Source organism: Physeter macrocephalus, chromosome 11, assembly GCF_002837175.3.
Source record: "Physeter macrocephalus isolate SW-GA chromosome 11, ASM283717v5, whole genome shotgun sequence".
Classification (NCBI taxonomy): Eukaryota; Metazoa; Chordata; class Mammalia; order Artiodactyla; family Physeteridae; genus Physeter; species Physeter macrocephalus.
The window spans coordinates 64,977,362-65,003,989 of record NC_041224.1 but is presented as its reverse complement, the minus strand read 5'-3'; the positions used below and the strand labels follow the sequence as shown (position 1 = coordinate 65,003,989).

At 53.8% G+C, this 26,628-nt stretch overlaps 1 protein-coding gene across 1 annotated transcript in view; it reads left to right on the top strand.

The window, feature by feature from the left end:
• Positions 1 to 247: 247 nt before the first annotated feature.
• HCN4 (hyperpolarization activated cyclic nucleotide gated potassium channel 4) overlaps positions 248 to 26,628 on the top strand; it is a 41,371-nt gene continuing 14,990 nt past the window's right edge. The window contains exons 1-2 of the mRNA XM_024128884.3: positions 248 to 1,032; positions 25,631 to 26,054. Coding sequence (XP_023984652.1) covers positions 248 to 1,032; positions 25,631 to 26,054 — 1,209 coding nt within the window. The remainder of the gene's footprint in view (positions 1,033 to 25,630; positions 26,055 to 26,628) is intronic.

The window sequence follows — 26,628 nt, the reverse complement described above, 5'->3', positions numbered from 1 at the left end:
AGGGAGGGAGGGGGCGAGAGAGAGCGGGGTCCCCGCGCCCAGCCCGGCCCGGGAGGAGGCGCAGCGCGGCGAGCCCCGGGACCCGGAGCCGGACTGGGAGCCTCCCCGCCGCACGCAACCTGCCCAGCATGGGCGCCTGAGGCGGCTCGGCGCCGGCGGCGAAGGACACGTCCCCGCGGGCGGACTGACCGGCGGGCGGACCTGCAGCCGGTCCGCGGCGCCGCCCCTGCCCCCGGCCCCTGGAGCCATGGACAAGCTGCCGCCGTCCATGCGCAAGAGACTCTACAGCCTTCCGCAGCAGGTGGGGGCTAAGGCGTGGATCATGGACGAAGAAGAGGACGCCGAGGAGGAGGGGGCTGGGGGCCGCCAGGACCCCAGCCGCAGGAGCATCCGGCTGCGGCCGCTGCCTTCGCCCTCGCCCTCGGCGGCCGCGGGCGGCACGGAGCCCCGGGGCGCGGCCCTCGGGGCGGCAGACAGCGAGGGGTCGACCCGCGGCGCGGGCAAGTCTAGCACTAACGGCGACTGCAGGCGCTTCCGCGGGAGCCTGGCATCGCTGGGCAGCCGGGGCGGCGGCGGCGCCGGAGCGGGGGGCGGCAGCAGTCACGGGCACCTGCATGACTCCGCGGAGGAGCGGCGGCTCATCGCCGAGGGCGACGCGTCCCCCGGTGAGGACAGGACGCCCCCGGGCCTGGCGGCCGAGACCGAGCGCTCTGGCGCCTCGGCACAGCCCGCAGCCTCGCCACCGCCGCCCCAGCAGCCGCCGCAGCCGGTGCCCGCCTCCTGCGAGCAGCCCTCGGTGGACACCGCGATCAAAGTGGAGGGAGGTGCGGCCGCCGGCGACCAGATCCTCCCTGAGGCCGAGGTGCGCCTGGGCCAGGCCGGCTTCATGCAGCGCCAGTTCGGGGCCATGCTCCAGCCCGGGGTCAACAAATTCTCCCTGAGGATGTTCGGCAGCCAGAAGGCGGTGGAGCGCGAGCAGGAGAGGGTTAAGTCGGCCGGGTTTTGGATTATCCACCCCTACAGCGACTTCAGGTAAGGGGGCCCGGCGATGATCCTGTGGGTTGCCTGAACGGTCGCAGGCATGCTTCCTCTCTCTCGGCCCTGCCTCTCAGCCGGAGTTAACTTTCCTTCCTCGCGCTGGGAGCTTGGGGCGCCTGTAGGCTCTGAGACACCCCCAGACTTCCTCTTGCACTGCTCTGAGAACTTTCCTCTGTGCTCAGGCCTCCCAACCTCGTCCTCTCCGGGTCTGGGCCGCATTAGAGGCAAGCTGAAAAGGTGTTCTGAGCCTGGCCTAGCCCTGCCCGCAGCCAAGATGAGGCTTTACCACCTTAAGCCCCACATTCCACTTCCCTCTTCTGGGCTGCAGAGTCAGGGTGGACATTCTAAAGGCTGCTCCAGGTCTTTAAGCTTGCAGAGCAGGGCACGGAAGAGAGACAGACCTTTTGGCAGCCAGCTCCTTGGGCTCTGACCCCAGGCATTAATATCTGCCTTCTGGTGTCCTGGGAAGCTGCAGCTGGGGAGGGAGAGCTGAGCTCCTGGAGGATTGAAGTCAAGGATAAAAGCCTTCTGCACCCACCTTAACCCTGGGCCCAGCCCCTCCTGCCAGGTGGTGGGCCAGGAGCAGGCACCCTGGTCAGCTGGCATCCAGACTAGCAGGAGAGCATGACCTTGCTTGTAGTGGTCAGTGAAGATGCCTGGTGTCCTGACTGATGAGCAGTTGCCCTGTGACCCTAAGCCCGTCCTGTGCCCCATCCTCACCCCAGCAACCCAAGCTCCAGCAGCTGCTAGGTCTTTCATGGGTCAGTGGTGGGTCCCCAAACAAATGGTGTGACTACCAGTCAGGGAGAGGGACCCCACCTCCTCCTCATCACCTGAGTCAGATGCCACTGAAGAGCAGATACCACTCGGGGCCTGTGGGGGTATCTGTGCAAAAAGAGATATTGGTGATTGTCTCTGAAGTTGGGATCAGGGATGCCTCTACCCTAATCAAGATCTTGGGGTCCCTCAGTGCCTCTCTGGGCTTTCCTGATACACAGGATTGAAGTGAGGGTCTGAAAAATGTTTACGCTGTTGAGCTGGGTTTGATTCATCCTCTCTTTCTCTGGGCCCTGCCCCCTATTTAGCTCTCTTCCCTGCCTACCCTGCTTGCCTGCCAATATAAATGAGCATTTTGCCAACCCAGAGCCCTCTTTGCAAACTTCAGGGAAGCTAGGTTTGTAATGAGAGCAAAGCCGTTTTCCATCCAATGAGAGAGATTTCTGGTGCTGGGAATGACCAGTCAGGCAACACTCAAGGGCTTAAAATAGGTGGTGAATGGAGGGCCCCTACCTTTTCCTTTTTTGACAGGTTGCTCTGCCTAACCCTAATATCCAGGGTTCCCATTCCCAGAGGGCATAGGGGGGCCAGAGGACAGACGAAACAGACAGCCACAGTCCACAAGTTGTGTGAGCCGATGTGAGACCCTCTCATGAGGAACTGTGGCTGGTTCCCGGTGCCAGGTTCCTAAAGTGTGACCTCCCCTCTGGTCAGCACTAGGACCCGAGGATCCCAGCGTGAGCTAGGGAGGAGTGGGCAGGTGCTTTTGTCTCCTGCACCCCCTGGGGGTGTCCTGGGCTCCTCCTCTCTCTGAACTCCCTGGTTGTGATGGCAGGTAGGCCATGTCAATATCAACCTCCCTTCACTCAGCTCGCCTCTGGCTTTGTTGTCTGAAAGCCTCTGTTCAGGGTTCTCACCACCAACCTCATTGCCTGGGGTGGGAGGCTGCAAGAGCCCAATCCCAGGCATGCCTAGCTTCCATTGACAACAGGCATGGATCAAGCACCTTCTGGGAACTGGCCCTTGCCCTCCCAGTTGCCCCTTACCCTGGATGGTGAAGGGCTGGGGCCAGGCTGATTGCATCTATGGGAACCTCTCCCACCTTCCTGATCTTACTCAGCCTATCTTGGCATGTCTATCTGCAGTCCCCTTGCTGCAGAATCTCCTACTAACTGCAGGCCACCCGGGACATGGCAGAGGGGAGGGTGGTAGGGATAGGGAGGTGTGGCTGCAGCAGGATTGATAAACGGGCAACAGAAAAAGGGTCAGACTGGGCTTTGAATCTGGGTTTGTGCAACAAGCAACAGGAACTGGTAGCTGGAAGCATACACCTTCTGTGTGCAGCCTGATGCTGGGTGAGGTGTAACAGAAGAAATCCAAGAAAGACTGTCTGTGTGTGTGTGGAGGGGTTGTGGTCATGCCTCTAGGCCAAAACAGCTGGTATCATCTTCACAAGGTCAAAGAGGCAAGGACTTGGCCAGGTCTTCTAAGCTTAGAAAACCCACCAACTCAACCCAGCCTCACCTCCCCGCCTCCCCCTCCCCCCAGCCAACCCAGCACCCTAAGGCTCAGTCCCTCAAGTTTCAGCCACTAGCCTTTGGCCTCTGTGTGGAGCCAATCCCCACCGTCCAGCTCGGGCTTCACAAAAGCTTCTGCAAGCATTGCTCAGGCCAGTTGAGGATTTATTCATCATTTTCATGGGCAGGAAGCATTGATCCAACAGAACTGGTTTAATAAAGAATCGCCAGCAAACCATGATAGATTGAGTTTGCGGTTTGGAGTTCAGGGCTTGCTGTCATGGGTTGCTTCTGGCATCTCCTGTTCTTGGGGAGGGGAAGGTTGGGTGCCTTTTCCAAGTGCTGGACTGGGCTACACTCTGAGGGACCCACGTAACTTGGGCCATGTGTATAATAGACTCTTCTTGGCTGCCCCTGCTTCTCCTCACTACCCACTGACGCACACACGCCCTGCCCTGGCTACCCCCATGGCTCCTCCAGGCTCACCAGCTTGTCTGGCCTCCCCTCCCCTTCCACTCCACATTTGCCTTTTGGACCTGTATTTAGGGTTTGGTAAGGGAAGAGGCCAGAACGTGCAGCCCCTCAGGATATGGGTCCCCAGGCTCCTGCCCAAGGCTGGTTGGGCTCTTTGGTCCTGGGCGGGTCCTTCCTTCCACATGAGGCATGTCCTAGAAGCCGAGCTTGGTGGTGGGAACCTGGAACAAATAAAAAAATAGTATCTGTGTGATCTTGATTTTCCAAGAGGAGAGAAAAGGAGTGGGGACCCCCAGTGAAGATGTATCGGGTTTTGTTCCCAGAAGCTGGTCAGGCTTTCAAGCATCAGGCTCAGGGGTTTGTCCTGGGTATGTGACATCTAGGTGTCTGAGCAGGTATCTTGGGGCTGTGGGGTGGGCATGGGGGCTGGCAGGGAAGTCCCTCTGTGGGATGTCAGCTCTAGGCCTACTCCTGTGCCCCAAACTCTAGCTTGGCCTTGAGAGTGGAAGCAGGCAGAAGCTTGACCCTGCTTATCCCTCTCCCCCTTCCCTTTCCTAGCCTGAGCCTTCTGAAGCTGTGAGAAAGGGAAGGAAACAGAGGGCCCTAGAGGGTCCTTTACTTGGGGACAGAAACAGCTGGGCTCCGAAATCGTGGAAACTGGGCCAGTGGCTCGGTAGGTCCCAGGGTTGGCCTAAAACTAACTTCCTGTGCTGGTCCATGGCCCCAGGCACTGCCATTGCCCACCTCACATCACTTCCCAGCTCTGTCTGCTATGGGGCCCTGCTTGGGTTATGAGCCTTCTCTGAGCCTCAGTTTTCCCATCTAGAAAAATGGGACTCCTGTTGCCTATGGCCATGTCAGACACAACTTGTCCAACTGTGGTCACCTGGTGGAGGTGAGGTGCACTGTCAGAGACCAGTGATGCAGTCGTGAACCACACCGCCCTGCCCTCACTGCTCCCCTCCCTTAGTTCTGAGCAGACCAGATGGGCTTCTGACCTTGGCTCAGGCCAGTGGTTCTGAATCTGCGTCAGAAGACTAACTGAGAACCTGCTGGAAACTCTAGAGTCTCTATCCAGAAAGATACACGTATCCAGACACACTCAGTATGACACTCAGTTTCTGGCGTCTGTGGAACCCCTAAGTTGAAAGCCATCTAGGTTGTGAACCCCACTCTGGGCTATCCCAGAAGAGAGTCCTGGCCTGGGAGGGGCAGGTCCTAGCCTCCCAGAGCCTTCCCTGGGACCCTGTAGTCTGAGGCTTGGGCTTCCCATTGCCTGCAGGATGGAAATGAAAACAGGGGGCAGAGTTCGATGCCTGGAGAAGGAAAGGTGCTCTGCTGGGGGACTAGTTACTTTTCTGTTTCCTCAGTGCCATGCCCATCTCTTTCCCTGTCAGCCATGAGAGGGGCTGTTCGGGTAGGTGGTGAGGAGGAAGAAGGCAGCAGCCGGCTCTGGGTCTGGGGGGTTCTGGGGCCTTCCTGGGGGCATTGCCCGGGAATGCGCTTCTGCTATCCTTGTGAAAAGCCAGGCCAAAAAGGTGCTGCAGGCCCCTGTGGTCCTAGGGGAGGGGGAAGGGCGCCTTGGTGCAGAGGGGAATTCCAAGGTGAGCTGCCTGGGCGGTGCTGTCAGCTGGCACGGTGGGCAGCAGGATTCTCCAGTGATGAGGACGTGCTCAACCTGCTGAGACTGGAGCAGGTGAAGGATGTGCCGCGAAGGCCGGCATCCGGCTCGGGGCCGAGGTGCTCCTGGGATGCCAGGTGCACAGAAACCCGATGGGGCCAGAGGGCCAGGACCCTTATACTGCCTGGGTGGAAAGGCCTGGGCTCCAGGTTCTCCCCGTTGCAAGGCTTCAGTTCCTGGTCTGGACACTGCATGATGAGGCTGGGGGGCCTCTCCCCTGCCCAGCCCTGCTCCATCTGTTCCCCTAGCTGCTGTGAGCCATGAGGCTTTGGGCTGTCAAGTGGCCTGTCTTACACAGTGCTGGGCTGTCTGCCTTCCATATGTCCTCCTCTCCCATGCTTTAGGGCCCCCGGGTCTTCTGGGATGCCCTCTCAGGCCACTGCAGCCAGCATCGTCCATCTCTCCGTCCCTGCCCATTGCATGGCATTAGGATGGAGCGCTGTGTTTGTTACAATGCAGTGTTTCTCACAGTGTCACGTCATCCAACTCACCTGGGGATCTGTTCAAATACAGATTCTGACTCATTAGGTCGGGGGTGGGGTCTGAGATTCTGCATTCCTATAAGCGCCCAGGTGATGCTGCTGGTGCCCAGCCCAGAGCCATGCGTGGAGTACTGAGGTTCAGACCGTGTGTTCCACTCTTAGCCTGGGCTCCCTGACTGAGTTCCTGGAGGCCAGAGACTCTGCCTTCTCCTCTCGGCCTCTAGCAAAAGCACGGCAGGGTGAGTCCTGTGAACTGGGACGAACGGCTCTCAGCCACAGAGGTCGGCGCAAACTTGGGGGAGTCGGCCTTCCTCCCTTCCCGCAATGCTGCTTGGACCCTGCCGGTCCTGGATGCTGGCTGTTGCGATGGGGTGAGAAGGAGGAGGCCAGGGGGCCAGAGGACCCTCAATCCATCCTGTCCCACTGCTTTCGCAGCTTCTCTCCCATTCAAAGGGCCAGAGGGGCGGCCGGCTGGAGAAGTGGCAGGGAGTGCAGTGACTGCTGTGCTGCACTGAGATTTCTGGGAAGGAACAGATGTTGTCAGTGAGAGAGTCCAGAGGGGCCGGGCAGGAGAGCTGGTGTGAGGGGGCTCTGACAGTGGCTGGCTGGGAGGAGGACAGAGGCATCCCGTGGGAGCAGCCACCTTAGCACCTTGAGGTCGTGGTGGGGAGGGGGAGGTGTCTGAATCTTAATGCCCCCTCCCCCAGCCCAGACTATGCCTAGCAGCCCCCCTGTGGGCTGGGCTTGCCTGTCACTTCTCTCTGCCCCTGCCCAGCCTGGAAGGCATCAGTCTACATACAGATGACAGGGTTGACAAGTGTCATAGCAGCCTGAGTGGCCCTTGTGCCTGCCGCAACACTGGCCACCGCGGGGGAGTTCACCCAGAGCAGAAGGTCCAGCCCCAGTCCCCGGGGGACTTGTCATGTAACTGAGGAGGCAGCCAGCTCCAGCACACACACACCTCTTGGCTCAAGGGCTCTCACAAAGCTGCTGTTTCCAGTTGCTAATTAATAGAAGGGCTACGGAGGCCAGCCAGGCGGTCCTGCTTGGGCCCAGGGGATGTTGAAGAATCCACATTTCCCAGCCAGAGCGGGCTGTGGAGAGGGCAGGGGCACTGCCTTGGCTTCAGAGAGGATGTTCTCTGCCAGCCGGGCTTTACTGAGAAAGCATTGCCAGGGCCCTGGAAATCTGCGATCCCAGAGCCTAGGAGGCCACTCAGAGACACTCTCTATCATCAGCACCTGCCCAGAGCAGGGGTGGGAGGCGGCACAGAGAGGTGGTGAGCTCCCCGTCACCGAGGGCACTCAAGATGGGACAGCAGTACTTACACCAGAGGTTGCTAAGCAGCATCCTTTGGACCAAATACAGTACCCAGATGTGTTCTGTTTGGCCAGCATAGTGTGTCATAACAAGTCTGAGGCAATGTTTAAAACGGAAAGATGTAAGACAAAAATTTGGCTTTCTAGCTTCTCTTGAAAAATTGGAAACTCTGGCAGCTCTGGCCCCACAGTGCCACCCGCAGCAGGGAGCTGGAGCACACTAGAGGCTTTAAACTGGCTTTTGCTCTCCAGTTGCCCGCAGTCTCCACCTGTCCCTGTGGTCTCTGGCCATGCCACACCTGCACATTTAGCTGCCTGACCCCTTAGGCTTCTAAGTGATGAAACCAAACAGTGGCTCAAACCAATAGAGACCAAAGCCAGGTGGACTCACAGATCAATAACCACAATTTATGAACCATTACCATGTGCCAGACTGTTCTAGGAGCTTCTTTTCTCATGTTTTATTTATTCTTCATAGTGGCTCAAAAAATAGATTCTATTATCCCCAGTTTACAGATAAGGAAACTGAGGCTCTGATGGGGAAAAAAAAAAAAAAAAAAGATTTGCCCGAAATCACACAGCTATGAAACACCAGAACTGGAATTTGAACCAGTTCTCTAGGACTCAAAACTCATACTTGTCCTTTCTCTCTGTTCCTTCTTTCTTTTCTTTCTTTCTTTCTTGTGTGTGTGTGTGTGTGTGTGTGTGTGTGTGTGTGTGTGTGTGTGTGTGTTAGCTTTTAAAAGCTAAATTACCAAAGTAGTTCAAGAAAACATTCTCCTGAGAATGAAAACATTGCAGATAATGCTTAAGCAGATTTTTTGTGTGTGTGTGTGTGTGTGTGTGTGTGTGTGTGTGTGTGTGTGTGTGTTAGCTTTTAAAAGCTAAATTACCAAAGTAGTTCAAGAAAACATTCTCCTGAGAATGAAAACATTGCAGATAATGCTGGACACATATTATCTGTGTGGAGGGGCTCAGCGGGCACGGGAAATTTAACAGGCCTCAGAATACCAGATCTGGACAGGGCTTGGCAAAGCTCCTGGCCTAAAGCCTTTATTTTATACATGGGGAGCAGAGCACCAGAGAGGGAAGGTGACTGGCCTAAGGTCAGAGAGTAAGTCCAAGTCAGAGATGAAACCAGAACCCAAGAGGGTTATGTAACATATGGCTCAAAGGTCTTAAGGCTCCACAGTCTACTCCACCCCCAGCCAGAGGGGTCCAGAGAAGGCTTCTCCTGAATGGTCCCATCCCTGGAGCTTTTTCTTGTCTCCCCAGCCCCATGCCTGAATTTTGAAGTGTTAGGTATTTTCAGGGTCCCGTCTTAATTTAAGCTCATCAATGAGAAGGGAGTCTTTCCATACCTGAAAATGCAGCATCTGGAGGCTGAGACATGCCTGTCCTAACCCCCAGCTCTGGGGCTGCTGCTCGTGGGGATCCGGATCAGGATGCTTGTCCACCTGCTCCCCTGACACCGCGGCATGTCCTGGCTGGCATGGAGAGCTTTGGGATTTTGGAGCCACATCCAGATGCCATTGACACACCTGTTCCTCGATAGGAGTGTTTGGGGTTTAAAGGGGAAGGGAACAAATAGTCAGTGGTATCTGTGTTCTCTCCACCAGAGAAGTAGGTGGTCATGTGTTCTGTTCATTACATCTATCAGAGAAGTAAGGAAGTGGAGTCAGTCTCTGGTTTAGGGCTCAGTGTGTGTCCAGGGCCGAGACTCAGTCTATGCTCAGGATCAGGGTTCAGCCTGGGACCAAGATAAGGCCTTGGTCTGAGGTCAGGAACTGGATCCCTTGAACAAAAGCTTTGAGCCAAGCCTAGTGCCTCCCTGAGGCACCAGGGCTGGGGGCAGGGTGGGCATGTTGCCCACTCCATCCTATGCCCCCCACCCAGGAAGCCCTCCCTTCCTTTAAGCTCCCTGAGCTCTTACATCTCTTAGCATCCCAGCCAGGTGCCTTTGGTCTTCTCGGGGAGGTAAAGTACAAATTGTAAATACACAGCGGTGCCACTGCTACCAACGCCAGAGCCACCAAATCTCACACGTGACCACTCCTGCCCTGCTCTGGTCTCTTTTTGTTTGGGGCTTTGTCTGGCTTTCCAGCCAGGCAGCCAGCTCGTGGCTCCTGCAGAGTGGCGCTAGGGGCTGGGCAGAGTTGTGCTGGCTTGGTAGAGGGACTCTCTACTCCCCATTGCTCCCCCAGCTCTGGGCTCCCACAAATTGCGGAGCAAGCAGTGGGGCCTGCAGTCTGCTCACCGCAGCTGTGGGGGCCTGATAATTGGCTGCTGATGATTTTGTGTCTGTCTAAGCATTTACCCGTGTGGGTGGATGTGTTATGTCTGCACGAACGAGGCTTTCAGAAATTAATACATAATACGGGGCTGGCTAATACATTATCTTCTGGGCTTGGGGAGGGGCAAGCTAAGGGAGGTCGTGCCCTCTGGGAGACCAGACACTGCATTCCAAGACTGTTTTCACCCATTATGATGGGGGTCACTCCCCACCTGGCAAAGAGGAGAGTAGGACTTCAGCTCCTCTTAGGGTCCCCCAGTCTGATTAGGGGGAGGGCAGACAAGAGGTAGACCAGTTTGGACTAATGGTCAGGGAAGGCTTCTGGAGGAAGCAGAGCTGAGCTGGATTTGAAGGAGAGAGAGAACCATTCTTCACACTTTTCTTGGAGGCGAGTGTCTGGAAGCTTGAGCCGCCTGGCTTGGGTGGGTGTTGGCAGACACTGAGGATTACTCAGATTGCTCAGAACCTGCCGTTTTGGACCTGCACTCCTTAAGCTTTGCCCTTGAGGACTCTGACCCCACGGCCCCCCGTCTTGCCCCTGATGCTGCCTGAGTACGTGTGTGTGCGCGCGCGCGTGTTTGCATGTGTTTGTATGCGTCTCTCTCTGGCCTCTCACCCTGGGTCCTTGAAGCCCAGGGGAGCTCTCCCAAGCCCTGGCCCCAGCTGTACAACCTCTGAGAAGACTTCCTTCTTCTGCAATCCTAGGCCCAGAAGGCAGACTGCAGTAATGTCACTGAGTGTGTGGCCTGGAGCCCAGAAGTAATTACCCTGTGGTTCCCCATCGCAGGCTGGAGCAGCCCCTGTCAATGATTAACCCGAGTCCCTGACCACTTGACGCCAAACCCAGCCATGGGCTTCTCCCACCTACAAATTGTCAGATATGATACGGGGCACTTACCCCCTTCCCCAGGGACAGGAAAGACCCTCACCCTCAGGTCTCATCAATGCCACTGGCAACTTTTAGGAGAAACTTGGTCCAGCAGGGGAGACTCTGCAGCTGTGGCCTGTCCTCACGCAACATCGGGGCTGGCCCAGCCTGGAGCCCTGGGCCTCTCATCCCAGTATTCCCAGCTTGTAACTGTCCACCCCTCCCACGCTGAGTTTACCCTCCTGACCCTCATCCTGTTCTGCAGTGTGACCTCAGCAAAGTCCTTTCCTCTCTCAGTGTCCAGCGTCAGGGCTCAGTCTGAGGCTGAGAAGGGAGCAAAGCTAATTGGCCAAATAGGTATTGAACCCGTAATCCTGACCCCATTGTACACATTGAGCCAGCAGGGCAGGGACAGCACCGCTGACAAGTAGAGCTGATGAGAATCTCCCTCCCTCATTCCTGAGACTCTGCCGAGGCCCATCCGGCCATGATCTTGGATTTACAGGGCCCCTGTGCTCCCAGAGTGGGTGGGGGATTCCTTACCTCCTGGCCTCTTTCTGCAGAGTTTCTGCCAGCCCCTATCCTGGGGCTCAGGGCGGGGGACTCCCTAGCATGTTGTGTGCTTATGCTGTAACCCATTAAGCCCTGTGGGAGTGGAGATCAGGCTTTCTTTGTTCCCTGGGCAAAGGCCCCCACCCACTCCTTCCTCCCAGCCACCTCTTGTAGGGGGCCACTGTCCCCTCCTGGAAGCTCCAACCTGGCCTTGGAAGAGTTTAGATGTGAGGATCCATGGACACCACAGGTCACACTGGACAACTATGGTTGGAAGAGTCCAAGGGGAAGACCAGCAGGACCATCACCTTTGGAATTGGCAGGGGAAGGAAATGTGGCAAGCTGTCCATCCTGTCCCAGAGGCTCTGGGGAGTCATCCTCCTGCCATGTTGTGCTGAAGCTTCTGCTGACAGAGCCAAGGGGGCTGGCTGTATGTAAGAGGCCAGCTGAAGACTTGGTTCTGCCCCATCCAGCTCTGTGGGCTGAGCTGAGCCCTCACCACCCTGGCCTTGCTTTCCTCATCTGAAAACGGGACCAGAGATTGGGTTTTAGCATGACCCCAAATCCGAAATTGGTGGCTGTAGAGTCACCTGGGAGCTTTATGCAATTATGGATGCCTGGGTCTCCGTGGGTGAGGCCCCGGGTGGGTATAAGTTTGGGGAGCACCCAGGTGATTCTGCTTCTATCACTTTAGGAGCCAATGAGCTGGCACCCGTAGGGCCCCTTCTGCGCTAACAGTCTGCGGTTCTCTGACCGCACTGCATTCACCATAGCCCTTCAGTGCTCCCCAGAGCCTGGGAGTAAAATACATCCAAGCCATTCATGATGGGCCCCTCCCCAGGGAGTCATTCCCTTTTCTTCCTCGCAGGTTGTTAGCAAAGAGAACCATAAAACTCTGGGGCTGGAGGGACCCCAGGGAACATGCCCCTTGCTTAATGTCCTTGTCAGACTGTGTTTTCCTGGAGGGAAGGCGGAATCCTGTCCAGCTCATGTCCCCAGAGCCCAGGCACTCCCAGGAGACCCACAGCCTAACAAGAGGGCCACGTAGAGACCCTCCCAGAGTCAATATTTAGCCACCTTCTATGGGACAGCCCTCCCCTGGTGTCCTCATTAGCCCTGTGCGGCACCAGTGCTGCTTGGCCTTAGGGAGTTCTGCCCCAAATGCATCCCGTTTCCTCCTTCACAGGAGCGCGCCCTTCCCGCAGGAGCAGGTGAGCTCTCCTACCTAATTTCCCCTGAGCTTGTGCTCACCTGCTACTCCACAGCAAAATTCCAGTTTTGCTTCATTCTCCTAAGTGGGGAGAGCTGTGTTTGAGCCTTTTTTGTTTCTTATAAGCCCAGGTGGAGAAGTTCTCCAATTGCTGGTCCCCTCCACAATTTTCCCCAATAGTCTTGTCAGCTGAGTGAAGCTCAGAGAGGTTAGGCCGCTAGCCTGAGGGAACACAGCATCCTGGAAGTTCCGTGCGGCTGTAGAGCAGGTGACCTCTGCTGTATAGTTTGATGTGTGTGTGTGTGTGTGTGTGTGTGTGTGTGCGCGCGCACGCACACACTCTTATGCTAGTGTGTCTCTGTGAGTGCACAGATGTAGGGTCTCCAGAGGAGGTCTCAGACCATGGGAGAAGCAATGGGTTGACGTCTTGGCGTTCCTTATGGCCAGGCCTGTGCTCAGCTGTGCCATTGAGAAGGTGCAGTTAACAATCCTTTCCCTGAGGAGCTCTTCCTCTGCAGCCTTCATGGATCCCCATGTCCCCAGAAGAGTCCTGACTACTCAGTCTGGCATTCAAGATGGCCCCATCTTTTCTTCAGATCAGTATTGGGTTGGGGGAGGGGGTGTCTTGGTTTTCTGAGATGTGCACTTTTCTCTCAGCAAGCTTTCCATCTGGCCAGCTGCCCTTGGCTGGCCTCTTTAGCCTCTGCACTGCAGAGATCCATGGAATCGGCGTGTCTTTAGAGATTGTCTGGCTCCATCCTCTCATTGTACCAATGGGGACACTGAGGCAGGGATTGTGAGAGGCAGGGCATTGTTCAAGGGCACACAGCAAGTTAAGAGACTGAGATGGGTGGAACCCAAGACACTCGGGCCCCTGGCCTAGCTTCCTTCTGCTGTGTAGCAGGGACCTCCTTCCTGCAACCACAACACCAAACTTCCTGACTAGTGGGCACTCTCAGGCCCCCTCCTCTTTGGGGCTTTTGTGCCCAACAAGCCATGCCGCCCCCCACCCCCCAAGACCGAGGGCTCCTTGACGTGGGACCAGTCCACACACTTCTGGATCCCCATAGTCCTCAGACCAGGACCTGCATCTTAGTGGTTACAAGAATAATGATAATGATGATAACGGCCAGTATGTACTGAGTATTTGCATTGTGTAGCATATTATTATCTCGCTGAATTCTCTCAGAATCCTGTGGGGTGGGATTAATATACTTATTTTGTACATGAGAAAACAGATTGAAGGCTCCCATCCCCGCACCCCACTGGATTGCACGTTGAACCATGGGGTTGGGGAGCTGGCAATTTGGAGAGAAGGGATTTGGAGATTCTGCCATATGGGATTGTAGAAATCACACGCTCTCCAGGCAGGGAACCCCAAACTGAGGGTGTGGGAGCCCTTCCCTCGGGATTGGGTGTGACTAGAGGAAAAGCAGTGCACGGATTCTGCCAACATCCCCGGGTGCTTGGGCACAATCCCCACGGCCTCCCTCTGATCCTCAATTAGAGCCCCCAGGTGCCCCTCCTCACCTTGAAGGGCAGCTCTGCAGACCAAAGAGAAGGGGGGACTAGCCTGTGAGCTCGGGAGGCGGGAAGGGGCATCATGGCCCAGCGACAAAATCATTGGACTTGGACGCTGCTGTCTCCACTGAACTCGGTTTTCCCTTGTAAGTGCCCCTCCCCCATCTGCTGCCTTCATATTGAAGGTTTTTTTTATTTTTTGTTTTCAGTCTTATTTTTCCTTCCCTTTTTTTGTTTTTGTTTTTCCTGCCATCCCTGTTGTAACTTTTTGTGTTAGAGGGTTTCATTATCGCCTCCTTTGCCCAACTTGAAACAGGGACCCATCATTGTGTCTGTTTCCAGAACAGTGCCTTGGTCACGTCACAAACCCCAGACATTTCCCTGCCCCTCCAAGTACCCCCAGGCTGTGTCCATGGTGGGGGGGTGTGTGTGGGGAAATGGTGGTGGAAACCAGAGACAGACACCGGTGCTTGGAGGGGTTTTTAAATTATATTTAAAACAATTGTTTTGTATAAATAAAAGAAAATGGGAAGTAAAAAAAAAGAAAACAGATTTCAGAGAGGTTAAGTCATTTGTCCAAGGCCACACAGCCAGGTGTTCAAACACTAGAGTGCTTAACCACTGTACTGTCTGCTACAGCTTAGCTACTCCAAGTGTGGTCCCTGGACCAGCAGCCTCAACATCACCTGGGAGCTTGTTCGCAATACAGGTGTCAGCCCTCACCCCACACCCAGAGAATCCGAGTCTGCATCTTGGTTAAGATCCCCCTGTGATTTGTGTGCAGATTACAGTTTGAAGAAGCACTGTGCTACATGACTGAAAGATCACAGAAGGGGAAGGGAAGATTCTGGCAGTTCCAGCTCTCACACAGCTCACCTTTTCCTTGGGGAATGGCCGAGACTAGCCCTCACGTTGAGGGACTAGGGCCTCAGCCCAGGACGGTGACTGACCAGGGAAGAGGCAGGGGTAAAGGGTCATTTTGTTTGGGTCTTCAAAAACAGAAACAAAACCAAATTTTGTTGTTCCGGTAATAGGTCATCCTTATAGAAAAGTGAGAACCTAAAGATACGCCAAAATCCCAACTACCCACCCATAAACCCAGCGCTAGCTAGATGCCCTTGGCTTTGAATCTGTTTGGGAGGCCGCTTCAGGCCCGCTTCAGGCGGCCGAGGGAGCAGCTACCTGGGAGCACTGTGATTCTGAGTCAGAGATTTTTGAGGTGGGTTAAAAATAGAGCCCTACTGGCCAGGCGGGGGTGGGAGGCAGACAGCCATTCATCTGCTGTAGGGGGGAGACGAGACCCCAGGGTCGGGGAGGAACAGTGAGGGGGGGTTGGGCGTTTATTCTCCTCAGAGGCGCGAGCGGAGGGCGGTGGAAGGCAGAGCTTTCCAGCGTGAGGGGGCGGGGAGGCTAAACTGCCAGACTCCTGAGCCCCGCCCCCCTCGGGTGGGTGGAGCGTGGGGAGGGGGCGGGGCCGCAGCGCTGCCTCCGAGAAAGATGAAGGAGAGCCTGGACGCAGAGGGGCGGGGAGGGGCTGGTCGACGCTTCCCAGCAGCTTTATTGATTGTGAGGGAGGGAAGGCAAGGAAGGTGGCCCACGTGTGTGCGTTCCCACGTGGGTTTTGTGGGCAGGCACGTGGTCTCCTTTGCCTATTACACCTGCCCTTCAAATGGCCTCCCTCTGTCTCCTCCTCCTTAAGCGCCTCCGGGAAATCTGCTCTTCCTGCCCTCGCGTCGGACAGCACCTTTGTCTGCACGGGCCGCCTGGGAGTTTCCCGGGGACCCGTGTGTGTCTCTCCCCTGACACACGTTAGAAGACTCTTTACAGCATGGGACACTGGTCGGTGGTTACTTGTGGATTTATTTTTCTGATTAAAAGGTAATATTTGCCCATTATGGGGAATTTAGAATATAAAGGTGTAATGGAGAAAACAAAAATCACCCGTAATCCCACTACTTAGAAATATCAATGTTAACATTTTAGTGTATTCTTTTTTATTTTTATTTTTGCCAGTCTCCACCACCCCTCCCCCCAGCAGCCTTTAATCCACCCATTTATTTAACAATAAGACAATTTTGCTGAGGACTGCCACTCCTCCCCCTCCAGGCCCAGCTCTGCGTTTACATCTTGGAAAAGGAAGAGAAGTCATTTCTGCTCTTGGGGAGCACACAGCAGGTTTGGGGAGATGAGACTCCTCCTGGGTCCACAAGGTGGGGATGATGTCGGGAGATTCTAGGGGAGAAGTGGAGCTGCCTCCTCTTGCCCTCCCCTACCCCCCACCTCCTGGATCTCTGGGCCAAGCCTATTGGAGAGAAGGGAGAATCCTCAAAGTCCCCAGAGAGGGGGCATGCCTGTAACAGAGGGGGCTCAGTGTGTTGTGTCACCGTGGGCCTGTGCTGGTCAGGCTGGAAATACACTCATGGCCTCTGTTGACGTCTGTAGCCTCAGTGTCACCCCACCAGCCCCCTGTCATCCCACTGTGTCAGAACCCCAACCCCCTGTTTCTCCTGGCCTGTCTCTTGTTCATCTACCTCCCCCCCCGCCCCCTTCCAACTCCTCCCTCCTTCTCTGTGGCTTTCCCACCATCATCTTCACCAGGTGGGGGCCATTTGCTAGTGGATGTTGCTGGGAGTCTTTGTGCCTTGGGTGTTCGGATGGGATAAATTCCTCCCTGATCATCGGAGGCCTGTGAAAGCCTTGTGGGAAGGAGCTGGGGTGTCAGAGGGCTGTCCATTTTGTGTAGCTTCTCCTGGGCCTCCTGCCACTCAGCCTTTGGCTCCCAAGGGATTCATTCAATCATTCATTTATTCACTCTTCCACCCATTCCCATATTTCCACCCATTCCCATGTTTTTTGGACCTTTTTTGGACCTACCTCATAAAAAGCACTGTGGCAAGTTCAAAGAGTCAAGTGGCCACAAGATAGACAAACATGCAATTCCATCATAGTGTGACAAACACTATGCTAGGGCAGCACAAACAAGGGGTACCTAGCCAGATTTCCTCGGAGACAAAGATGGCCTCCCAGGAGAAGTGACGGCTCCTCTGAACCAAGTGGCCTGGGGTGAGCAGGGGTGGGGAGGAGAGCTCCAGGCAGATGACAGTATGTAGGAAAGCCCAGAGGAGAAGGGAAGTGCGGTGTGTCTGGGGCACTGAAAGCTGCTGAGTGTGTCTGGAGCAGAGCATCTCACACAGGGGAGGCATGGCGAGAATCAAGGCAAGAGAGGACGCTGAGTCCAGATCAGGAAGTGCCCAGGAATGACAGTGAGGAACTTGGATTTTAGCTGGGAGTGTGGAAGGACTTTGGGCTTGGCAAAGCGTGGAGAGGTTGTGGACCCTACCCTGGACCCTGCGGTCTGTGGGGTCCTGGGAGAGGCAGAAGCCCAGTTAGGAAGCTGCTGAAGTAAGCCGGGTGGTGAGTTTATGAGCCATGCCAGATCCCGCATGACTGAGTGTTGGAAGGTAAGCGAGATGGGGGAGTCGAGGATAATCCCCAGGTTTCTAGGCTAAGCATTTGGATGGCTGGTGCTATCACATGCTGGAAGCACAAGTCTATGGGGGAAGCTGCTAAGTTATATCTGGCTATGTCAAGAGTGAAGTTCCCATGGGACATTGAGGTGTAGAAGTGTAGTCAGCAAGTGAACACATGGCTATGGGGCTCAAGGGAGAGGTCTGGTCTGGAAGCCAGTGGAATAATGAAGCCTTGGGAGTTGCTGAGGTCACCCAGGGAGACAGTAAGGAGAGAGAGGAGGTGGGGGCCCAAAGGAACAAAAACATTTAAAGGTCATGCAGGGGAAGAGGAGCTCCTGCAACGGGAGGGAAAGGAGAGGCAGAACAGAGAAGAGCCAGCGGAGCGGGGTGTCTCAGCAGATATGGCGCACAGCATCAGATGATGCAGAGGGTCAAGACGGAAACAGACCGGAAAGTGTCCTTGGGATTTTGCAGCAGGACGTGTGCATCGGCAGTGTTGCTGGAGGGTTGAGAGGCGTGTTGGGGACGGACGTGGAAGTGAGAGAGTGGGGATGGCGACACGTCTTTCAGGAAGCTTGGTTCTGAGCGGAGAAGAGATAAGACAGTAGGGCTTCAGGAGAGATTTTATTTTTTTTAAGTGCAGAGAGCTTAAAAGCTGATGGAAAAGGATGAGTAGAGATGGAGGTTGAAGATATGGGCGAGAGAGAGGATAACCTGTAGATTAAGCTTCCTGGGGAGGAAAAAGGGAACAGTGTCAAGAGCGCAGGTGGAAGAGTCACTGATTCCCTTGTGACTGGGGAAGGGAAAAGTGGTGAGGAAGAGACAAGCAAGGGAGTAGTCTGGTGGCGGGAAGAGGACGGGGACATTCTGGGGGCTTGTGTTTTCTCTGTGAAGTAGAAGTGGTGTTATCTGCTGGGAGGGAGAGGGGAAGTGGTAGTTTCAGAGCTTTGAGGAGAGAGGAGATAATTTGGAAAAGCTGCTGTGGGAAATGGGTGGGAAAGGTCGTTAGGGTCTCTTGGAGGATGGGCTGGTAGAGGTGAGGGCCCAGCTGAGCACAGAAACCTTGATGAGGAAATAGAGGCACAAGGAACTAAGGCACTTGGTGTTTAGGAGGACTGGTCTGAGGTCTGAGGTTTTCTGCACAGCCCCCCATGTAAACAGGAAAAGAGCTGACGATGGTCCTGAGCTAGGATTGTGATCTGGTGAAGTGGGTGCCAGAAGGACGGGGTGAGAGAGGCTGATGAGCAGGACCCTTATGCCTGGGGGTGACGGGAGGAGGCAGGAGGGGTCTCCTGGGAGAATTAGAGGGTCAGCCAACTTCAGGCTCCTGGGACACTAAAGAGTAGACTTAGCATGATTGGATAAAAGAGCTGGAAGGAAAGGAGGTTAGGGTGAGAGAGAGCATTGAGACTAGAGGTGGACCAACTGGAGATAGTGACCCGATCCAGGGTGTGCTCTTGGAATGGACTGGAGTGAAGACACTAGAGGCAGGACTTCAAGCCACTGGGAGGCTGGGTGTTTATTGTTGGGCTGCTGAGAAGGAGTAGAAGTCACCCATGATGATGGCAGGATTCGGAGTGGGACAGAAGGCTGTGAACCAGGTGCCAGCATCACCAGGGTCCCCGAGGGTGGCAGATGGATGCTGGAAAGATGGGCAGCAAATGACAGGATGCTCAAAGGTTCTCGTAGACATTCCTGCCACAGACGGGAAGGGGCATCGGTGTGGAGCGGGGAGGGTGCTCACTCCACCCTCTGGGGTTTGGGAGAGTGACACAAGTAAGGTTCGCTTCAGGGAAAAAGCAGCCGGGCTAGGGAGTGAAGAAGTTGGGGATGAAGATGCCGTGGAAGAGAGCACAGGAGACAGGTTTGGGAGGGAGAGGTGGAGTAGGAGTAGGCACAGGGTTTGGGAGAGAGAAAATACTACCAACCAGGTTTTTTATATTTGTATAGCGTGGTTAGAAGTAGGACTCTGGAGTCAGGCTGTTTGGGTTTGAATTCCTGATCCACCATATACAGCAAATTTCTCAACTTCTTGTGCCTCAGTCTCCTCAACTGCAAAATGGGCATAATCATAGTATTTACTTCATAGGGTTTTTATGAGAATTAAATGAGATAGTCTATATAAGGGACTCAGGTGAGTGCCTGGCAAATAGTAAGTGCCCAGCAGATGTTGATGGCTGTCCTCCTCCGTTCTCATCGTCTTCATGAGCAGCTTGGGCAGTTATCTATGCTGGGCCTGGAATGGAGGGTGAGGCTCCCAGCTCCCGTCCATTTCTCAGACACAAAAGACTCCTGGCTTCTTTGTTGAGGGGCTGGAAGGAGAGTTAAGTGGTACCTGATGAAAGGGGCAGGTTGTGACGACTGCTAACATAGACACACTGCACAGTTAGGCAAAGCTCATGGAGAAGGAGGCAACTGAACTGGGCTTTGGATGAGGGAAGGGATTTCAAAAGATGGGGGTTCAAGAGGTAGGGGTGGTTCTCAGGAGGAGGAACCAGGAGGTGGATGGAGATGGGGCCAAAAGTTGGCCGTCCAGTTGACTCCTGTGAAGGAAGTGGAAGGGAGAAGAGGGAAGAGGGGTCAGGGGGTGCCAGACCAAGGAACTTGAACCTTCTTCTGTAGTCAGTGGGAGTCTGCCAAAGGGGGGGTTCAAGCATGGAGTGACATAATCATAACGCTATTTGGCCAGATAACCCAGAGAGCATGTGGTTTGGAGGGAAAGAGGGAGGAGGCCGAGACCAGGTGGGCAGCAGGGGCAAGGGTCCAGGTGAGGAGCAGTGAGGAACTGATCTAGGACAGAGCAGTTGGGGGCCGATTCAGAAGCTGTCATTGAAGAGGCCAGACAAGACTTGGCCACTGCTTGGGGGGCCTGCAGGGTTGGGTAGGGGGAGAGAGAAAGCAGCTGAGGATGGCTGTGAGGTTTCCAGCCCAGGTGATTGAAATGCTGACTGTGCCATTCAGCTTTGAGGAGAAAGATGCTGAGCTCAGCCTTGGACTTGTTGGGTGGAGGGGCCAGCAGGCCCTCCAGGTGGCAGGTGGGAATGCAGTCTGGTGCTAGGAGCGGTCTGAGTGGGAGCCGTCTGCACAGAGGGAAGGGTACAAGATGGGGCCGTGGGTGTGCTGCTCACCCAGGAGAAAGCACGGGGGACCCCCCACCCCCCGTATCCTGCCACCAGCACTGCAGGGACAGAGGCGTGTCTGGGGCAAGGCTCCTGCCCTCAAGGAATCCACAGTTTTCTAGGAGATCCAGAGCCGAGGCTCAGGCTGGGCTGTGGCTCCATCAGTGAGAAGTTGGGGAGACCCAGAAGAGGTAGCACTTCAGGTGAATGTTGAAGGATGGAAAAGATCTTAATGGGCAAAAACCAGACATTCTCTTTCTTACAGCTGACAGGATTCCCAGTGGATATCATTTGTGTCAAAATGTATGCAAGTGGGTGTGCAAGAAGGTATGCCTGTGTGAAAATGGAAGCGTGTATGAAGACAAAATTTAACAGGGGTGCGTAGATGAGAGTGTGTGTACAAAAGTGTGTTCGTGTGTGTGTGTGTGTGAGAGAGAGTATATGTGCTCAGAGGCAAGCATGGGCAGGTGTGGACAAGAGGAAACTAAAGGAGGTCATCCCTATTCCGGGACTTGCACTTCTGCCTCCGTTTTATCACCCTTCACATCCTCTTCAGCCTCCAGGGAAGGAGAGGCCCCTTGGTCTGGTCCTTGAGTCTCCGAGTTCAGGATCAGGAGCCTTCTATCTTCTCTTCCCTCAGCTCCCTTGAGGCCATAACCTTCCACTCAGACCATGAAATGTTCCAGGTATCCGTGTAATGGGCTGTTGGGCTTTTTGCCACCCCCTTCCTTCTGCCTGTGGGCCCCCCGCTCCTCCAAAGCTGGCCCACAGGCCACTCCCTCCTGCTGAGAGGCCATCATCTGCCTAGATGGACCTGTTGGTCCAGTTAGAAAGTAAGGTCCAGAATTGAGGGAGAACAGACCTGGGGTCCAGGGACAGGGCTTCCAGAGCCCAGTTGGTGTCTTGCTGGCTAGGACTTCCTCTCAGCTTAGAGAACGCTGGGATGGGGAGGGTCATCTGGCTTTCGGGAGACCAAGGCCTCTAATTCAGGGCTGTGCCAACTCCAGCATGCCCTAGTCTGGCCATCCATTGCTTCCCTGCCAGGGCCTGCCACCTGCCACTATGGATGCGTAGCCTGGATTGTGGGATTTATTCATGAATGATTCTAGGGGTAGTGGGGGCCAGGGGAGCATTGGGCCTCCACGTTGAGGCTTTGGAAATGTTAACTATTCCCTCTTGGTGGACCTTAGTTTTCCTTTCTACAGGATGGGTACAACTGTGCCCGATTGACTGCTGATGACTGGGGTGCTTTTAATACTTGAAAGGTGTGTTAGTTTCCCCACCCAGAAAGCACCTTAGAAGGCCTGGCATCAGGAAGATAAGTCCCCTTGAAACCTCTTTGCAACCTCCTCCTCTCTCTTGTCTCTGGAGCAGGGGCTGTACCTGCTGTGGTAGGCTACCTCCACAGTGTGATGCAAACGTGCCAGAAAGGCTTGTCCACCTCCCCGCATCCCACTGAGGTGCCTAAAATCCCAAGAGGTCAGACTCTGGAGTTCCACAGACCTTTCTGAATTAGGGGTCTGCTCCTTACTAGCTGTGTGGTCTTGGGCAGATACTTCTCTCTGAACCTCAGTGTCGTCATCTGTAAAATACAGATAATAGCAGCCACCTTAGTGCTGGTGTGAGGAATAAATGAAGTAATGCATTGAAAGCACCAAGTAAGTGCTTGATACATGTGAGTGTTTGGGGGTCTTTTTGAATAGAGCCTTTTCAGTCACCAAGGAGTCCCCCATTGAAAATGTGCAGGGACATTAAGGAATCACTTGAGATGCTTCTGATCACTAGGACTGAGGGAGAAGAGGGGTCAGAGAGCTGCGGGTGCAGTGGGGGAGGCTGTTGCTACTTCCCCTGGCTCGGCCAGGACCCTGGGGCTGGCAGGAGCACCGGGAGCTGTCCGTGGTGCTGAACATCATTTTTTGCTCTCTGCCGGCCCAGCTTTCAGAAATCTGTGCAACCGTCTGGCAAAGAGTAAGGAAGCACAGTGTACAAGGCCAAGGTCAGCTCCCAAAGCCCAACTTCTGTTACCTCCTCCAGGAGCACTTCATGACCTCATCCTTCTAGGCCACCAGGAGCCCATCTTTTCAGATGCCTGGGCTGCTGCCTGGGATGGTTTCTTACATCATTGCCCAACTTGTCTTCTGTCTTCTGGCTAAGCCTTAGACCATGAGCTCCCTGAGATCAGGGCATCTCTATGCTGAGGTAAATAGGTTCTGCCGTCCAATTATCCAGGGAATATTGTGGGCCCTGACTTCCACCACTGGCTGTTCTGGAACCATTATTAAGTTCCCGTCCACCCACCCCCTGTAGATGCTTTGCTTTGGCTCTTCCCTGGAAGATTTCATCTACCTCCCTCACCTCTTTCCTGTGAATTGTTTGACTTGAATTACTTATTTACTCTTTTAAAAATATGGGCTAGGCATAGGTCAGAGCATTTTACAAATATCAATTCATTTCGTTCTTATAACAGTTCCACTAGTTAGGTAATGTTATCCTCATTGAGCAGATGAGGAAACTGAGGCTTGGAGAGATTAAGCAACTTGCTAGCAAATGATGGAACCAGGAATCAAGTTCAGGTGGGTTGGCCTGAGAGCCTGTGCTGCTTTCTTCCCACCATATTATGCTGCCTTTTGAGTATCTCTTTGATGCTCCAGGACAGTGGTGTGTGGGAAGAAGTGCTCCAGGGTTCCAACCGCAGCCCAGATCAGGCACCAGAAATATTCCTTAGCATCTGGAAACTCATGATTGAAACAGTTAATCAGAATGCAAGGAAATGTGTGTTTTTGCCTCATGTAATTTGGTTTTATGAAGACCACTAAATGAAAACATTCTCCTGTTAATTACTGTCTCAAATTTGGTCGTAATTGAGGGAACTAGAGCTTGGGAGAGTGTAGAAACCCGCTGGAGTAGCAGGCCTGCCCGAGTCAGCATTCCAAGCTGCCTTGCACCCGCTCTGTTAATTTTAGAAACTCTCCCAGTCTGGGTGTATTATTAGCTTTATGTACAGAGGCCACAAGGCTCTCAGTGGCCTCTCTATGTCACAATTTTTTTGTTTTGTTTTTCCCAAGAGATTGAATAAAAGGAACGATGGCCATGTGTACATAGGGGTGTTTGCACACTGTGTGTGTGTGAATGAGGATACCTGTGTATGGCATCTAATGAGTGTCTGCAGCTGTCTTTGAATGGTGTGCACGAGGCTGAGTGGAGAGTGTACACAGCTTGAGAGCAGCATAGAAGCTGAAACCATTCTCCCAGGGCCCACAAGTCATTAGCAGGATGTGCTGTGTTCTGTGTAGTGGGTGTGAAGGCTGGGGTGGGTTCTCCCAGATGGCACGGGGGAGTAGGGCTGACGAAGGGGTGGCGGGCTGTGGGGCAGAAAAGGAGCTAAAGTTGACCTCTTGGCACCAGACTTAGAGTGAAAAGCCTTAGCCCAGTGAGGCTCTGACTTGAAGTCCTGTCTTGATGCCCTGAAGAACTTGGCTTTCAGAGGAGCTGCCGGAAGCTGCCTTTCCGGAAGCCACACTACCCTGGGCTGTGTGATGTGGGACAGCTCTCTCGCCCACCTTCACTGAAGCAGGCCCTGCCCTCTCCTTGACTCAGAGCGCCATTCTGAGTCTGACAAAGAAAGCAATTTGCTGTGAAGTAATTTTTTTCAAACTTGGAACTCTTCAGGCCGGGGCACTTTGGTTTTGCGGTGGGACCCACTGAAGACTCCAGGAAAGCTTATCTTTTTGTCTCCCACTCCCTTCCCCCTGGCTTCCCTGCAGTAGAGAATTAAAGATGGCTGAAAGGTTATTTCTCTTGGGAGAAGACAGGCTTATTTCTGCCCAACACAATACCGTTATCAGGCATTGTGTAACTGTCTAAATTACTAGCAGAGAGAAACAGCTCTGCAGTGCAAGTTTTCAGTTTTAGGGCCAGCCCTGGGGTGGCTGGCTCTTGGGCAGGGTCCCTGGTCATGCCTTCTTAGACATAGGGTCTCTGCCTACCTGTGCTATCTGCATACTCCAGAGGGGCCCCTGCTGGGCCAGATAGGAGAACTATGAGTTGGCTTTTACCTCCTCATATTGCTTAACCTCTCAGAGGCTTCACCCTGAGGGTCCCTCCCCACCTCCCCAGGAAATATTAGCAGTTGCTTTGAGGCCTTAGAAGAAGTGATGCTGGAAGCCCCCACTGGTCTCATTCTGTTGCATTGAGTGGTACCTCACTGGTGCCTGAAATCACCCCGTTAACACTGCCTGTCACTTTGCTGTACACCTGAAACTAACACAACCTTGTAAATCAACTATACTCCGATAAAAATTTTTTAAAAATTTTATCACAGAAACTTTGTTAACTGAAATAATTATTCTACCAAATAATGTTAAAGGAAACTTTTTAAGAAAAAATGAGAAAGTATTTGCAATATTTTATTGTGATTAATATATTGATTATTCAATCAGTATTTATTTAAATGTGTACTTGAACATCAAAAATATCTACTTTGCTCAATATAAATTATTTGCTGGAAAAAAAAATAAAATTGTTGAAATATATTTTTTTTAAAAAGAAAAACACTGCCTGCATTTGAAGACATCACTGACCTTCCCTGCTGCTTTGTTAGAAGTAAACCTCTGGGGGAGAGAGATGGTCAGACATTTTCTGACTATAGGGGATAGACTAAAGGGAGGCCCCCTGAGAGCCAGTGTGGGAGAAGGCCAGATCAGAATTACAGGACCGAGCGTGGAGGCCCCGCCCCTCATTGCACAGTGGGGAAACTGAGGCCCAGAGTGGGGAGGGCACCTGCCTGTCAGTGACAGAGCTAGGACTGGATCCCACGCCTCCAGCCTCCCAGGCTCCTGCTGTGTGTCTGGACCTCCCCTGTTCTCTGGTCACGGTCTGTGGCATGGTCTGCCTGCCAGCCTGTCTCAGGCCACAGTTGACCCTCAGGGAGGATGGAGCATCCTGGCCTGAGCCTGGGATGGTGTGGGGTGAACTACTTCTGCTGCTAAAACAGCCTCTCGCCTCTCTCTGGATGTCATTATTTAGTTTGCTTTTCAGCCTCTCACTGGGGCATGGGGATTGGAGTAGGAGGCTTGTCATCGGGGATCTCACGGAGGGGCAGGCAGAAGACATCCCTAAGGATGACTAAGGAAGAGCCTGTTTCTATGCCAGTCAAGACATCTTGCCCTGGTACCCATGCATCTATCTCCCGCAGGGTCTCAGAACCTCTGAAGACTTCTCTCTCCCACCTTTGCTGTCTCTGAGCTTTCTTTTAGTCTGTAATTCATTCTCTCTCTCCTCCTATGACTGACCTGTGTGTCTCTGGGCAGATTTTACTGGGACCTGACCATGTTGCTGCTGATGGTGGGAAACCTGATCATCATTCCTGTGGGTATCACCTTCTTCAAGGATGAGAACACCACACCATGGATTGTCTTCAATGTGGTGTCGGACACGTTCTTCCTCATCGACTTGGTCCTCAACTTCCGCACAGGGATTGTGGTGGAGGACAACACAGAGATCATCCTGGACCCGCAGCGGATTAAGATGAAGTACCTCAAAAGCTGGTTCGTGGTGGATTTCATCTCCTCCATACCCGTGGACTACATCTTCCTCATTGTGGAGACACGCATCGATTCGGAGGTCTACAAGACCGCCCGGGCCCTGCGCATTGTCCGTTTCACCAAGATCCTCAGCCTCCTGCGCCTCTTGCGTCTCTCCCGCCTCATTCGATATATTCACCAGTGGGAAGAGGTGAGTGTTCAGACCCAAACCTCTTCAGGGAAGAGGTATCTTCCCTCTAGGGGAGTGAGGGACCAGCAGGTAACCTCAGATAGTTGGATGTGGCCTGTCGGATTATAGCAGGCACATCTCTTCCAAGAGGACAAATATTAGTAACTTCTTGACTTCTTATCATGCACTGGATATAACACGAATCACTTCACAGGCAATATCCCATTTAAGTCTCTAACAACCATAGAGGGTACCATATAGGTAGGTATAAGTACTCATTTTTTACATGAGGAAATAGAGAAATATGAAGAGATTTATATAGTGTCACAGAATTATTAATTGGTGGACCTGGACTCCAGGGCCTGCATTGTTAATCACTGCACTGTACTTTGGAGGTTGCAAACTCAGAAGCTTGTGGGGGCCAGGCAGGGAATATGAATGGGTGAAAAGGGCCATTTGGAGGCAATAGGGAGTGTGGGGGACTGGGGAAAACTGGAGAACATATCTTCCATCTGTATCAGGCAGTCTCTACTCAGCTCTAGCCACTGTGGCCAAGTGAGAAGGGGCTCAGGGTTGCTAGATCTACAGATTTATC